We start from the raw sequence: 16,965 nt of genomic DNA on the forward strand, positions 1-16,965 counted from the left end.
TTGTTGGGAACTAGTGGGAAGGGAGTTGTTTATTTTTGCTGTATTGTAAATGTTAGAATTTATTGTTTCAGGGCTCTCTATGTAGTTAAGAACATAAGAACATAAGAACAAGCCAGCTGGATCAGACCAGAGTCCATCTAGTCCAGCTCTCTGCTACTCGCAGTGGCCCACCAGGTGCCTTTGGGAGCTCACATGCAGCATGTGAGAGCAATGGCCTTCTTCTGCTGCTGCTGCTCCTGAGCACCTGGACTGTTAAGGCATTTGCAATCTCAGATCAAGGAGGATCAAGATTGGTAGCCAGAGATCGACTTCTCCTCCATAAATCTGTCCAAGCCCTTTTTAAAGCTATCCAGGTTAGTGGCCATCACCACCTCCTGTGGCAGTATATTCCAAACACCAATCACACGTTGCGTGAAGTTGATGGGAGTTCTTTTGGGGACCTTCATCATCTTGAATCCCGTTCACCTAGCCTCTGAAATCTTCATAAGCCAACCACCAGCAAAGAAGAATTGGACTTGGCATTATCAATAGACTGTAAACAGAAGGACTTGGAATTGAAACTTGAACAGGACCTTGAAATGTTATATTAACTGTTAATGTTTAATAAGTGTCACATGTTAAGGAAAAGTAACCCATTTTGTTTTAAAATTAGTTGTTGCAAACTCCTTCCAAGTTCTGCCCCACAGAACCCACAAGCAGAGGTTACACAAGCTGGACAGCGGTGCAACTATACTGGAGGGGAGGGGAGGCCCTGTATCAATCGTTTCTCAAAAGGACCTTTCATCGATGTAGAATTTTTTCCTCAAGTTGAAACCGTTTAGTAGGAGAGAAACAAAACAAAGAGGGTTAGAGTGGGCAGGAGACCAAAGCTCCTCCCCTGAAGGTTAAGAGGTGACATGACTGCCATGTTTAGATATTTGAAGGGATGTCATGTTGGTGAGGGAGCAAGCTTGTTTTCTGCTGCTCCAGAGACCAGGACCAGGAGTCATGGGTTCAAGGTGAAGGAAAAGAGATTCCACCTAAACATCAGGACAAACTTCCAGACAGTCAGGGCTGTTCGACAGTGGAATGCACTACCTAGGAGTGTGGTGGAGTCTCCTTCTTTGGAGGTTTTTAAAGAGAGGCTGGATGGCCACCTGTCAGGAGTGCTTTGGTTGTGTGTTCCTGCATTGAAGTGGGTTGGACTTGATGGCCCTCTTCCAACTCTATGATTCTATGATTAATTTCAACTTTTCATTGTCTTTATGTCAGCCATAGGAAGGAGAAACTGTCATGGTTTCCAGCAGTAACATTGGATGTTGAATATATTTTACCAATCCCCCTCACTTATCGCTCTGTTTTGATTGTATTCTTTACCTGCTTAGTATTATCTCACAGATTTCTTTTTTTTAATTATTATTATATGGCTCCAATCCTTGCGATTTAGGACCTAAGCATATAAATGGATTATTCTGATCAGCAATTCTGCAGCGCTTTCTGCACGAATCAGCCCAAACATTTGTAAAACGTTTTCAATCCCTCACTTGACCCACGATGTTTGTCCGAACTCACCCCCTTGAAATGATTCATGGCAGCCGTGAGGGGTTTTCCTCCTTTTTTTGGAGTTATTTGTCTCGAAATGTTTTTAAGGGTTTGTGCGGAAAGGGGCTATGTCTCTCCTTCGGAGGAGTGGGCCGTGTTAGGGTTACCAACCTCCAAGCAAGGCAGGGAGATATCCCGAGATTACAACCTATTCTCTGGCCAGAGAGATCACTTCTCCAGGTAGAAATGGCATCTTCAGTGGTAGAACTGAATGACATTATACTCCATGGTGTCCCTCTCTTTCCCAAACTCTACTTCCCAAGCTCCAGGAATTCCCCAACCCAGAGTTGGCAACCTTAGGTCCTTCACTCCTTGCTAACAGAATTGCCTTCTGTGTATGCTCAGAAGCATTGTCTCCAGTCTAGCAGGAGTTTGTTATCATATTCCAGATACAGGGACTACAATTCCCATGCTGGCAGGGGCTGATGGGAATTGTAGTCCATAACATCTGGAGTGCCAAAGGTTCGCCACCACGGGTCTATTCAGTAGAGCTGTCAGCTCTGGGTTGCAGAACACCTGGAGATTTTGGGGGTGGAGCCAGAGGAGGGCGGGATTTGGGCACAGGAGGGACTTTCAACAGGGTACATTGCTGTTAAGTCCACCCTCCAATGCAGCCGTTCTCTCCAGGAGAACTAATCTTGAGGCCCCTTCCGCACAGGCAAAATAATGCACTTTCAATCCACCGTCACAATTGTTCGAAAGTGGATTTTGCTATTCCGCACAGTAAAATCCAGGCGCAAAGTGGATTGAAAGTGGATTGAAAGTGCATTATTCTGCATGTGCGGAAGGGGACTTGGTTGTCGGAAGGTCAATGGTTTCTAAATGCCAGTGCTAGGGGGCATTGTTTGGGGAAAGTCTTGGCCCCTCCTCCATCTTAGCTCGGCCTCTCCCGGGCAGCTGGTCAGCAACCTTTTGAAACAGGATACCGGACCAGACGGACTACTGGCCTCAACTGGAGGGTCCAATCAAGTTCTGAGGAAGTGTTTGCAACATTGAATGAGGCTGCTGTGTTTTTGGAGGCGGCTGTGCAGCGTGGAGAATTGGGAGCTCATGCCGAGAACATGTACATGCAATATTGAACTACTTATTATGGTCCACTGACCCAACCCAGTAAAGAACAGCCATGCACAAATCGGAAGACACCGTACCAGTTGAATAGCCGAGCAGCAGCCATTAAAATATTAAACTGACTCAAGAGGCAAACTATTAAAACGGAACGATTTACACTAAGAAACAGCATCTGGGTTTCTCTGTTTTTTAAGACTAAGTGAAATCCTGCCGCTTTTATCTTTTAACAAAAAGTGGACACAGAATTGAGCAAAGCTTCCTCTCAGATTCGACAAAAGGGGGGAAATCCTTAATTGGCCCTCATGGTGGTACTACTTACAGTCTAAAAGAATGTATATGCTATAGAAACCACTTCCAAATGCCAAGATTTGCAGCTAAGAGAACTCTTTTCTTCAAAGGTGGACCTGTCATGATTTTCAGTGAAAGAATCTCAGCATCTGTACAGAACTACAGTCCCCATAATTCTCTGGTAGAGGAAAACGGCATTTTTTTTTTCACGTCCCCCTCCCCCGTTATTCAATTTTATGTTTCAGGTTGTTTTTACGGCTTCGTATGTATTTCAGCTGTTTTTAAATTGTTTTGATGGCGTGTGTATGTTGGTAGGTTGGTTTTAAAATTAGATTGTTATTATTATTATGAATGTTTTGATTTGCTAACCACCACAAGGGCAGAAAGGCGAGATATGCATTTTTGTAAAATAAAATAAATTAGATAAACTTTGGTCCATTATGCATAGAACGGCCGGGGCTCTTCGGTGTACGGTGGGCTTGCGGAGGGGTCTCCTTGTGTCTTTCTGTTTACCTGAAAGGATCCATTCTCTGCCTGCCCTAGCTCACTGGCCTCACTGGGCCTCTGTATCTTTTCCTGGTTCTCTTAATTACTCCCATCAACTCCTCTTAAAGGCACAGATCTCATCACACTCTTGGGGCAAGATAAAGGGCTTTGTTAAAGCCCTTTAAACTGCATTTATATTGATATACCTATGATAGCAGGAACATCAATATTGTAACCTCTTTCCAAAAGAAAGAGGTAAAGAGGAGCAGCAGTGGCGTAGTGGTTAAAAGCAGGTGCATTCTAATCTGGAGGAACCGGGTTTGATTCCCCGCTCTGCCACCTGAGCTGTGGAGGCTTATCTGGGGAATTCAGATTAGCCTGGGCACTCCCACACACGCCAACTGGGTGACCTTGGGCTAGTCACAGCTTTTCGGAGCTCTCTCAGCCCCACCTACCTCACAGGGTGTTTGTTGTGAGGCGGGAAGGGCAAGGAGATTGTAAGCCCCTTTGAGTCTCCTACAGGAGAGAAGGGGGGGATATAAATCCAAACTCTTCTTCTAATTGCATTCCCTGGACCACTTGCCACTGAAGAAGAGGACCATGTGCTACACCCCCCCCTCCTTTCACCTCCACACAAACACACTCTCTCTCTTTCCCTCTCACTCTCTTCCTGCCGCTGCTGCAGCCAGGAAAATTGTTTGAAAATACAGTCTTTGAAATAAAGTTGTAAAAAGCCCTCCTGATCATAGGGGAAAGAGGAAGCAGAGCAGGGGAGGTGGGGATGGAGACAAAAAGAGACCCTGCTTGTGTTATTTCTGTCAGTGTAGCAATACAAGTGTAGCAATACAAGCAATACAGTGTAGCAATACAAGCATTTAGAGAGGTGGGGGGGAAAGTGCAAAAAGCAGCACAAGAGCACACCGCCCAGAGCCCCCAGGGGATGGGGCGGTATAAAAATCGAATAAAATAATAATAATAATAAGAGAGTGAGGGGGGGTGAGTAGGCAGATTGGCTGTGGGCGGAGGGAAGAGGTCCAGGGCAAAGGTGTGCTCACTGGCAACTCTGCCTTCTCTGGCTGTGAAGCAAAATTAAATTCTTGCTAGAAGTGGTCTCGCTTGCCGCGGAGAGAATAGAAAGCGAAAGTGGGGCTTGAGGAAATACATCCGTACAAGAAATCTTGCAGCGACTGACATTTGCCCCCATCATCCACATCGCGCAGCAGATGCCTGGTGCATAATTGGCCTCCTGCAGCCCAGCATACATAGGTGACCAACCTGTTTTATACAGAATTTTTTGGCATGATCTTCCCCAGAGAATCCTGGGAGCTGTAGTTTGCTGACGGGCTGAAAATTCCCCCCACTCTGTAACTATTATCAAAGCAGTTTTAAGAGACAGTGAGGATAAATGTTTAGCATAGGACTGCCGACCTCCAGGGTGGGGTCTTACGCTCCGGGAATTGCATCTGATCACTGACTTAATTAATTTGTTCTAATTTAATTATTCAATTTATAAATCACCCGCGTCTGTCAAGCAGGGCTCAGAGTGGTGCATAACAGTATACACAATTAAGATTATGCAATTACATATAAAGACTTAAAACTACAACTCACAAAATATGGCGCCCTTCCCTTTATAATCCTGAGGGTAGGACTCATAACAAACATGGAATATCAACGAAGAACTGAAAATGCAACAGAGAACGGAGAAAGAATGTAAAAAGATTGTGAAAAGGGAAGATGGACCACCATTGTTTTTCTCAACAATGTTCCCGGCAGAATAATTCTGTCTTACAGGTCCTGTGGACCTGTGATAGGTCCTTCAAGGCCCTGGTCTCGGCAGACTGAGCAGTCCATTAGACTGGAGCCAGGGCCAAGAAAGCTCTCGCCCTGGTTGAGGAAAAGCAGAAAACTTTTGAGCCCGGGATCTCCAGCTGGTTGTCTAGGTAACAGACAGCAGGACCCCTGCAGAGGTGGGATCCAGCAGGTTTTCACAGGTTCCCGAGAGTAGGTTACTAATTATTTGTGTGTGTGTGCCGAGAGGGGGTAACTAGTTGGTGATTTTGCCGCGTGATTTTTGCCTTAGTGACGCCCCTCCTCTCAGCAGCAGTGCGCAGAACTTGACGCAGTCTAGCAGGAGGTGCACCGGCGTGCGTGGCAGCCTGCGCCTGCGTTGCATTCGTTTCCCGCCCAAGGACCGGCACAGCGGCTGCGACCTTGCCACAACCCCGCCCAGGAATGCCCCACCCCAGAATGCTCTCAGCCACGCCCCTTCTTATCGCGGGCTCCCTCCGCACTTCAGCCCCCCCATTACGGTGCTATGCCACAGTTTGAATCCCACCCCCATGGGAACCTGTTACTAAAATTTTTGGATCCCACCACTGGACCCCTGGAGAAAATGTCAAAATCTAACCCTCCAGATGTCCCACCAGGCCTTTGGCTAAGGCAACCATGAGTCCATTCCCTCTTTCTGACTCCCGGCCTTAACCCTTTTCCCCTTCCTCTTCCTCGTTCTGAATAGTGATTTGATTTATGGCAGGACGGTTTTTAGCTGTGTTGGGGGGTCCCCCGTGGAAACCTAATTAGTCGCTATCTGAAGAATTTATATTTATTTTTGCATTTGTATTTTAACGGTCAAGTAATAGTGTTATTGAATTGTTTTTTATGATGACAGATGTATTTCAAAATGTGTGTAAGCCCCCTGAGCCTGACTTTGGCCAGTCAAGGGCAGGACAACAAATCCCGACATGCTTTATTATTGTTTTGTTATTGGTCAGGGGTTCATTCTGCATAAATCACCTATGATATTTCTTTAAAAAAATTCAATCCCCCACTTTACTGTGATGTATGTCTGCATTCACCTCTCAAAATGGTTCTTCCTGGCTGCCATTATGTGGTTTTTCCTGAAGGGGGGGGGCAGGGCTAGATGTCGAATCGATGTTTCAGTGCTGCACAGCCATGGCCCCTTCCGCACCTGCAGAATAATTCACTTTCAATCCACTTTCACAATCGTTTGCAAGTGGATTTTGCTATTCTGCACAGTAAAAACCAGCTCCAAAGTGGATTGAAAGTGCATTATTCTGCATGTGCGGAAGAGGCCCGTGTGCTGCGATTCTCTGCACCTCATATACTCGAAGCTTCCAAGATTAGCACCCTCAAAATTAAAAAAAAAGCAAACAGAAATTGTGCAAACAAACAGGCGAGGGAAGACAGAGTGAGCTCAGAAAACGGCACCAAGGAGAAAATCCGGGGACAGCCTACAGCCGAGGGAAATGTCTTAAAGCGATCGCACAGGCAAACGACGCTGTTTTGAAAATGTTTCGCTATGCCCACAGGCCAAGATGCAAAACAATTAAGAAAACGATACAGGTCATTTTAATGTAGAAAAGTGCAAAGTGCCGCTCCAACGTAGAAGAGCAACGCACAGGACAGAACAAAACAAGCCCTTGAGAGGCAATCCGCTATTCCTACGGACAATACCTAACATTATTTAATTCCGATATAGTTGTATATTGTCCGTTTGAAGTTCCGAGTGCCAGAACAGAGAATAAATCAGGTAAGCTCACCATCCAAGTTTGTAGCTTCCTCAACGCAGTCTCTTTTCTTGGCAGTCGGCGCCTGTCTGATGGCTTCCAACTGTCCTGTGATAAGATGAATGGTTTGGGATCTTTCCCATTCAAAATTCCCATCTATTTGGCAACTGGATCCACGGGGCGTGTTCCACGGCTTATACACTCGTGCACAGTCTTCATCAGCCAACAATATATATGGGGGTCAGGCTCAATTTAAGAAGGTGTAATTATACAAACAATTAATCATAGTAAAACACTCTTTAGAATACTATCGTGACATTTATTTTATTTATTTATTTATTATTTAAACTTTTATACCGCCCCATCCCAAGGGGCTCTGGGCGGTGTACAACATAAATCTCGGTACAAATAAATATGGTTAAAACCTTTAAAAACAGCAGTAGAGTAATAAGAGGCATCCAAATACCTAATTTTAAATCCTCCCCTAAGAGGGAGGGAGTGGCGAGTCCTATTGGATAGAAGGACTCGGGTGTTAAGAGCTAAAAGAGGGGGGGGCACGTAGAAAGAGATTAAGAAGTTCCAAAGCTGGTGATACTTACAAATATCGGGGAATGAGCTGTGTTACCTCCCCTCTAGATTCTTCACATTGCCCGTGTTGTTGTGCTTAAAAACGTTTCAACCAAAGAATCGTTTTAAAAGGACGTTCATTTAAAAATGTTTTGAGGCTGCAACTAAAAGGGTTGGGGGTGGAAACCATCCGGAACTCCATGGCGGAAAGGGTACATTTCCCGCCTCAAAACGTTTTAAAGGGTTTGTACGGAAAGGGCCGTAGAGTGTGAACCGATCAGCAAATCCGCTTCAATTGAAGTCGCAGTCCCGGTGATCTCACCCCTGGTTTTCTCTTCCAGGATGCGCCTTCTTGACCTACTGCGCCCGCGAGTCAGCTATCAAGGCCCAAAGTGCGCTTCACGAGCAGAAAACACTGCCGGGGGTAAGTCCGCTGTGAGGAGAGTACCGCTGTTGTTCTTCTCCCCGTCGTTTCTGACGCCTTCATTTCCTCTCAGGTTGCCAGCTTCCAGACGGGGATCTCCTGGGATTGTAGCACACGTCCTACTCTCACCCCTTGCCTACCTCTCAGGCAGAGGTGGGATCCAGCAGGTTCTCACAGGTTCCTGAGAGTAGGTTACTAATTATTTGTGTGTGCCGAGAGGGGGTTACTAATTGGTGATTTTGCCACGTGATTTTTGCCTTAGTTACGCCCCTCCTCTCAGCAGCAGCACACAGCGCACAGAACAGCAGTCTAGCAGGAGGTGCACCGGCGTGCGTGGCAGCCTGCGCCTGCGTGCATTTGTTTCCCGCCCAAGGACTGGCGCAGCGTCTGTGTCCTTGCCACAGCCCCGCCCAGTAAAGCCCCGCCCCTGGAATGCCCCGCCCAGCCCCATTGGCGCTATGCCACAGTTTGAATCCCACCACCATGGGAACCTGTTACCAAAATTTTTGGATCCCACCACTGCTCTCAGGGTGGCGCAGAAGAGGAACACTCGGGTTCCCTGTTGGTTAGAGAGGCTGGGTACAAATGAATCGAGTATATAAATATGTCTCGAGGCCAGAAAAGATCAGTTCCCCAGAAAAAAAAACTGTTTTGAAAGGTGGGCTCTATGGCATTAAGACCCCCTCATGTCATCCCCTCCCCCAACCCCCCCTCTCTCCACGCCCCACCCCCAAATGTCCAGGAATTTTCCAGTCTGGAGTTTGCAACCCCAATGTTGTGGCTTTCCTCCCTTTAACTTCCACTGTAAAAAAAAATTCTGCAAGGTGGCACCTTTCTCTTCCACCCTCCTCATGAACTTGTAGGAGGACCAGATGGCCTCTTTCCTGGTACAGCTAGAAAGACGGCAGGTGGGCCCCTCCAGCCGAGCTTCCTGTGTTTACGGCCCTCCTGCCAAAGGTGATTTGTTCCCAGGAAACGGCATTTCTCCCCTGGTGGTTGAGTTGCAAAGGGCTGGAATTTTTTAAAAAAAGGTGTTCTCAGACGATCAACAAAGCCTTGGCGACCAACGGTTCAGACGCTAATTATTTGTTTAAAAAGTAGAACAAGGTGTAATATAGTTTCGTGAGGTTTTGATCCCTCTAATTTGGGAGCCGGGGCCGTGGAGCAAAACTTGCATTCAGGCTCCCTGGCTTTACCGTGAAGCCGACTGGGCTATCTCAGGCTGGTCCCTCTCTGTCGAAGCCCCACTATGTTTTTTGTTCCTCAAAAGCAACTTTTAAGAATCTTGGAAAGGCTGAAAGAAATGTCATTTTGCACAATTCCAGATGACTACTTGGCATTATTAACTTCGTGGTAGAGATACGTGCTTTGATTCCTGTTAGTAATCCATATACCTCCTTCATCGATCAGGATGTGCAAAGACTTTGATAACTATGTATTGTCGAAGCCTTTCTATATTTTCTATATATATATTTCTATATGTTTTTTTAAAAAATATTTTATTGTATAGTTTGAAATAATCGTTCTATTTGCATCTTTCTGATATAATTTCCAAACAATACATTTTCCCTTTTTTTCCCTCCCACCCTCCCCTAATATTATGTTTTACTTTTCTTTAACCAAACAGCAGTAAGTTCATTCGTTGTTGTCTTCTTATCCATATGTCTTCTTTGATTCCCGTCTCCTTCATCCTGTATATTTCTATATGTTGATAACTATATTCGCGTGTTATATAAAAGCAATATAAGAATACCTGAGACATAGTTGGGGGGAAACGGGTTTGATATGAAGCAGTAAATGACAAGTAGAAGAAGAAGTTGAAGAGTTTGGATTTATACTCCGCTTTTATTTATTTTATTTTATTTATTTTTCAAATTTATATACCGCCCAACCCCCAAAGGGCTCAACAACATGGAGTCTGAAAGGGGCTGACAAACTCCTTTTCCTTTCTTCTCCCCCACAACAGACACCTTGTGGGGTAGGTGGGGCTGAGAGAGTTCTGAGAGAACTGTGACTGGCCCAAGGGGGCTTCCAGCAGGCTACATATGTAAGGGCAGGGAAACAAACACAGTTCACCAGATAAGAGTACCCGGCTCATGTGGAGGAGTGGGGACTCAAACCCAGATCTGCAGATTAGAGCCCTCCGCTCTCAACCACAACACCAGGCTGGCTCTCAGTAATGTACATTATTGAGCACACGTGGGATAGTGTTTAGAGTGTTGGACTGGGATGTGGGAAATCGAGTTTGAATCCCCACTTAGCCACGGAAGGTTTCCCGATGACTTTGGGTCAGCCATACACTCTCTCGGTTAGAAAAGCCATGTCTGCATTATTGCATGTTGGCATCTTCTCACCCAGAGGTCTTTCAGATAATGCCTGCACACTGCCAGATTTGCAGTGAAACTCCAAACCAGGATATTGTTCCACAGGAAAACTAGGTTCGAATCCTCCCTTCCCGCTCTACAGATCCAGTGTACCTCAATAGAAAACCTTCGTCTTTTTTAAAAAAAGACCCCTGTATAAAAAACTGGGAATATTATATTATATGTAAAAATTAATATAACATAATATAGTATTTTTGTTGTTGTTGTTGTTGTTGTTGATTTCACAGCTGCCAGATCTTTAGCTGGTTGTTGGCCTTCATTACAATTTGAGCCTCACCCGGAGGCCTAGGAAGTTGTAATGTATCGGCATAGTATTCGTGCGGATCTTAGCAGGGCTGCCTCCTGAATTTGACCGATGTTAATTTTGTCAATTCGAAGATGTTTCAAGTGCTGCCCTAGTGTTTTCGGAATGGCGCCCAGCGTGCCGATTACCACTGGGACAACCTCAGCTGGTTTGTGTCAGAGACGCTGAAGCTCGATTTTCAAATCGTGGTATCTAGTGACCTTCTCGTGTTCTTTTTCAATGACCCTTATTATTATTATTATTATTATACACATTACAGCACAGCACAAGTGTCTGGAATTCATCTCTGAATATCGAGTCCTTCCCAAGGACCTAGGATGATAGAATGACTGGCATTAGAATATGTGCAGTTCCTAGAAGTGCTGCTTTCTGCAGCATGTGGACTGATGTTCTGTCCAAGTTTAGGCTTTTCAGATGTTTTTCAAGATTTCTTGGGATTCCTCCTAGAGCACCGACTCCTAGTGGGATTACTGTTGTTCTTTTTTGCCACGGTCGTTGGAAAGCGCCAATTTGTAGGTCCTTGCTTGTATTTTGTGATCTTTTTTCAGTCATCTACCCTGCTGTCAACTGGCACAGCAGCATCTATGATCCAAACATTTTTTCTCTACCACTGTTATGTCTGGGGTGTTATTGTTGCCAGGTGTCTGTCTGTCTGTATTCTAAAGTCCCAGAGTATTTTTGCTTCTTCATTTTCTGTGATCTTCTCTGGCTTGTGCTTTCATTACCAGGTCTTGCTACAGGGCAGGCCGTACTTTTTGCAAAGGTTCCAGTGCACCATTGCTGCTAGCCTATTGTGACGTTCGAGATAGTCAGTTTGGGCTATTTTCTTTAACTGGCTTAGATATTATCCGCGGTTTCATCACCCTCTTTGCAGAGGCGGCGCTTTGGGTCGTTGTAGGACTTTTCAATTACGTGTCTTTATTGCATTTGTCCTTAATGCTTGCTCCTGGGCAGCAAAAATCAGGCCTTCAGTTTCCTTCTTTAGAGTTCCCCTTCTGAGCCACTCCCATGTTTTCTTGCTGTCAACCTTCCCTTCAATGTTCTTAAAGTACTGCCCTTAAGGTGGCTTGTTTAGCCACTGCTCCTTTTCGTGTTTTAAACTGTTGGACTCTATACTCTTTTGATTCTTTGGCTTTCCAGCATCTCAGCCTTGTGGACTTCTTTCAATGCTGGCTCGCCGACTTTCTTGGATAATATTCTGTCAGGCCTCTCTTTTCTCTTCCTCTACTGATTGCTTGATGTGGAGCAGCCCTCTTCCTCCTTCTGACCTTGCTAGGTAGAGTCTGTCTACATCACTTCTTGGATCACAGTGCTCGATTGATAGTCATAATTTTCCTTTGTTTTCTGTCCAGGATGTCCAATTCGGCTTGTGTCCGGTTAATTATGCCAGCAGTGTAGCGATACTACAGGCACCTTAAAGTATTAGTACCTTCTTCGCCATTTCCTCCATTTAGCTTTGATTTCAAAATTTTGCTGCACCCTTCTAAGATATTCCTTCCTAATTAGCCTTTGACTTCTGCATGCTTGATGTTCTCTGCTTGCAGTATCCCCAAGTATTTGTAGCTTTCATTCACTGGTAGGCTCTTTATTTCTATGGCATTTGGCATATTCACACCCTCGCATGTTGCAAGTTTACCTTTACTGAGTTCCAAAGTTGCACACTTGTCAAGTCCAAAATCCATTGCAATGTCAGTGCTAAAGACTCTCACTGTGTTCAGTAGTGACTCAATCTCTGCTTTTGATTTTCCATAGAGCTTTAGGTCATCCATGTATAGAAGGTGTGAAATTTTTGGTGAGTTTCTTGCTGTCTGATATCCTTGACCTGTTTTCTTCAGAATTATAGAAAGCGGAATCATAGCAATAATGATGATGATGATGATGATGATGATGATGATGATGATGATGATGATGATTATTATTATTATTATTATTATTATTATTATTATTATTATTATTATTATTATTATTATTATTATTATTATTATTCTAATTATTTGTGTGTACGAGAGGTTACCAATTGGCGATTTTGCCACGCGATTTTGCCTTAGTTACGCCCTCCTTCCTCAGCAGCCTTTAGCACACAGCCATTGAACAAGCAGTCTAGCAGGAGGGTGCACCGGGCGTCGTGGCAGCCTCATGCCGCGTGCATTTTGTTTCCTCGCCTATGATCGGCTGCAGCGCCTGTGTCCCGCCACAGCTCCCCGCCCAGTAAAGCTCCCCTACTTGAATGCCCCCCCCCGCCCAGCCCCATTGGCTTATGCCACAGTTTGAATCCCACCACCATGGGAACCTGTTACCAAAATTTTTGGATCCCACCACTGCTCTCAGGGTGGCGCAGAAGAGGAACACTCGGGTTCCCTGTTGGTTAGAGAGGCTGGGTACAAATGAATCGAGTATATAAATATGTCTCGAGGCCAGAAAAGATCAGTTCCCCAGAAAAAAAACTGTTTTGAAAGGTGGGCTCTATGGCATTAAGACCCCCTCATGTCATCCCCTCCCCCAACCCCCCCTCTCTCCACGCCCCACCCCCAAATGTCCAGGAATTTTCCAGTCTGGAGCTCTGTAACTTCCCCAATGCCAGGCTTTCCTCCCTTTAACTTCCACTGTAAAAAAAAATTCTGCAAGGTGGCACCTTTCTCTTCCACCCTCCTCATGAACTTGTAGGAGGACCAGATGGCCTCTTTCCTGGTACAGCTAGAAAGACGGCAGGTGGGCCCCTCCAGCCGAGCTTCCTGTGTTTACGGCCCTCCTGCCAAAGGTGATTTGTTCCCAGGAAACGGCATTTCTCCCTGGTGGTTGAGCGTAAAGGCTGGGGAATTTTTAAAAATGGTGTTCTCAGACGATCAACAAAGCCTTGGCGACCAACGGTTCAGACGCTAATTATTTGTTTAAAAAGTAGAACAAGGTGTAATATATAGCCTCGCGAGGTTTTGATCCCTCTAATTTGCAGGAGCCAAATGTGGAGCAAAACTTGCATTCAGGCTCCCTGGCTTTACCGTGAAGCCGACTGGGCTATCTCAGGCTGGTCCCTCTCTGTCGAAGCCCCACTATGTTTTTTGTTCCTCAAAAGCAACTTTTAAGAATCTTGGAAAGGCTGAAAGAAATGTCATTTTGTGTCACCCAGAATGACTACTTGGCGTATTATTACACTTCGGTAGATATCGTGCTTTGGATTCCTTCGTTAGTAATCCATATAAATTCTCCTCTTCATCGTGATCAGGATGTGTGCAAAGAGACTTTGATAACTATATGTATTGTCGTAAGCCTTTCTATATTTTCTATATATATATATTTCTATATGTTTTTTTTTAAAAATATGTTTTATTGTATAGTTTGGCATAAATACGCTCTATTTGCATCTTTCTTGATATAATTTCCAAACAATACATTTCTCCTTTTCCTCTCCACCTCCCCTAATATTATGTTTTACTTTTCTTTAACCAAACAGCAGTAAGTTCATTCGTTGTTGTCTTCTTATCCATATGTCTTCTTTGATTCCCGTCTCCTTCATCCTGTATATTTCTATATGTTGATAACTATATTCGCGTGTTATATAAAAGCAATATAAGAATACCTGAGACATAGTTGGGGGGAAACGGGTTTGATATGAAGCAGTAAATGACAAGTAGAAGAAGTTGAAGAATTTGGATTTATACTTCGCTTTTCTCAACAACATGGAGTCTGAAAGGGGCTGACAAACTCCTCACAACAGACACCTTGTGGGGTAGGTGGGGCTGAGAGAGTTCTGATAGAACTGTGACTGGCCCAAGGGGGCTTCCAGCAGGCTACATATGTAAGGGCAGGGAAACAAACACAGTTCACCAGATAAGAGTACCCGGCTCATGTGGAGAGCGGGGGACTCAAACCCAGATCTGCAGATTAAGAGCGCCTCAACCACAACACAACAGAGCTGGCTCTCAGTAATGTACATTATTGAGCACACGTGGGATAGTGTTTAGAGTGTTGGACTGGGATGTGGGAAATCGAGTTTGAATCCCCACTTAGCCACGGAAGGTTTCCCGATGACTTTGGGTCAGCCATACATTCTCTCGGTTAGAAAAGCCATGTCTGCATTATTACATATTGGCATCTTCTCACCCAGAGGTCTTTCAGATAATGCCTGCACACTGCCAGATTTGCAGTGAAACTCCAAACCAGGATATTGTTCCACAGGAAAACTAGGGTTCAATCCTCCTTCCCGCCTTGCTGTAGATCCGAAATTAGTGTAAATAAGAACCTAACGCCTTTTGAAAAAAAAGACCCTGTATGTAAAGCTGGGAGATACATAATATATGCTTAAAATTACCATAACATAATAGACTAGTTATTTTGTTGCATTGCTGTTGTTGCTGTTGCTGATTTCAATAGCTGCCAGATCTTTAGCTGGTTGTTAATTAATATTAATTTGAAAGGCCTCACCCGAGGCCTGAGGAAGTTGTAAATGTATCAAGCGTGAAGTATTCTCGGCGCGGGATCTTAGCAGGGCTGCACTGAATTTGACCGATGTTGAATTTTGTCAACTAAGAAGTGTTTCAAAAGTGCCGCCCTAGATATGTTTTTTTGGGAGACTGGCTTCAGCGTGCGTTACCACTGGGGACAACCTCAGCTGGTTTGTGTCAGAGACAGCTGAAGCCCCATTTTCAAATCGAAGTGAGGTATCTAGTGAGACCTCTCACCGTGTTCTTTTTCAATGACCCTTATTATTATTATTATTATTATTATTATTATTATTATTATTATTATTATTATTATTATTATTATTATTATTATTATTATTATTGACCGCCCTCCCCCGGAGGGCTCAGGGCGGTGCACAACAAATTAACAGATAGAGCACAGTTAAATAGAACAACAACCATAAATAAATATATAGGCTCCATTCACATTAAAATACTAAACCCCTAAGTACTAAAATACTAAATACTAGTAGTCGACATTTGATTCAAGTTCTGAGATTTGTTATAACGATTGGTTGAAGTCTAATTTGATTGAAGTATGATGAGTTAGTATATTAAGACAACTCCCGAGTCGGGGTAAGCAATATGTAATGTATTCAAATTGCTTTTTTAAATGTTATTAGGAATTCTTTGTATGTAACCATAGAATTTGGAAAATTCAATAAATAGAAATTTTAAAAAAACCTAGGAATTGACAAGGCATTGTTAGTTGTATGTGGGGAATGCACAGATCTTAAAAGCCTGTTTAAAAAAGCTCTTAAGTCTAAAATAATAATAAGGGAATAAAATTATATGAAATGTCATGAGTCATTGATACAATGGGAAGGAGTTTTGCTAATATTTACCGCTTCTTTTTTAAAAAAAAGAGAATAGTTGAGTGTTTTGAAATGGAAGTGTAAATGTTCCTGGGAGGCACCATTTTAGGTCATAAGATGGCAAACAATCATATCTGGTGCGGGGCATCTAACTTGAATCCCTGACTTCATAGATTTCTACATGCAGGGTATTGTTCTATTTCTGTGGGAGAGAATTATTTAATTATTTTATTTATTTTTCAAACTTATATACCGCCCAGCCCCCGAAGGGCTCTGGGCGGTGAACAACATGAAATTCAAATACAGATAAACATAAAAATCAAATACAAAATAATCTCTCAATAATGTAAATTAAAATGCAGCAATTAATATGTGAACAATGCCTGCAAAAGTCCTCCTTAAACCCTCCCAAGAGGAGAGATGGGTCCTATAGATGATAATGGGCCCTGATTCTATGGGAATGGAAGGGGGGGCACTTTCAGCTGCTGGACACTCCAAAAGCCCGGCGGAACAACTCCGTCTTGCAGGCCCTGCGGAAATCACCAAGATCCCGCAGGGCCCAGACAGCTGGAGGAAGAGTGTTCCACCAGGCAGGGGCCAGGGCTGTAAAGGTCCTGGCCCGGGTAGAGGCCAGCCGCGTCACTGAAACAATTGAAACACACCACCCTGCTGTTGCATGTTGCCCTCAACGGAGCAAAGAAATGTGCCACTATTTGTCAACAAGCTCTTTGGACAGGGCTCGGTGATCCCGCTTCTCGGGCACAGAATCGGGACAAATGTTGATTGCTGTTTTGCTTTGCTTTTTTAAAAGGAAGATTCTAGTCCACATGGGTGTGAAAGTAAGAGTCAGTGTGCTATCAGACCAAGGTTCAAATCCCCCACTCCTGCCAAGGAAGCTCCCCGGGTGGCCTTGGATTAGTTACACTCTCTTAGCCTGGCCTACTTCACTACTAGGTTGTTGTGAGGATAAGATGGAGGAGGAGAGATTGATGTGGGTCCTTATTGTGGAGAAAGCTGGGGTATCGATGAATGAATGAATGACATAAACAAATCCTCCCTTG

The 16,965-nt window shown here is 44.3% G+C and overlaps 1 protein-coding gene across 1 annotated transcript in view; it reads left to right on the top strand.

The window, feature by feature from the left end:
• Nucleotides 1–16,965, top strand: part of CELF3 (CUGBP Elav-like family member 3) — a 122,424-nt gene that overhangs the window by 34,117 nt on the left and 71,342 nt on the right. The window contains 1 exon segment of the mRNA XM_048511020.1: nucleotides 7,862–7,944. Coding sequence (XP_048366977.1) covers nucleotides 7,862–7,944 — 83 coding nt within the window.

This window comes from Sphaerodactylus townsendi, linkage group LG01 (assembly GCF_021028975.2).
Source record: "Sphaerodactylus townsendi isolate TG3544 linkage group LG01, MPM_Stown_v2.3, whole genome shotgun sequence".
NCBI classification, from domain to species: Eukaryota; Metazoa; Chordata; class Lepidosauria; order Squamata; family Sphaerodactylidae; genus Sphaerodactylus; species Sphaerodactylus townsendi.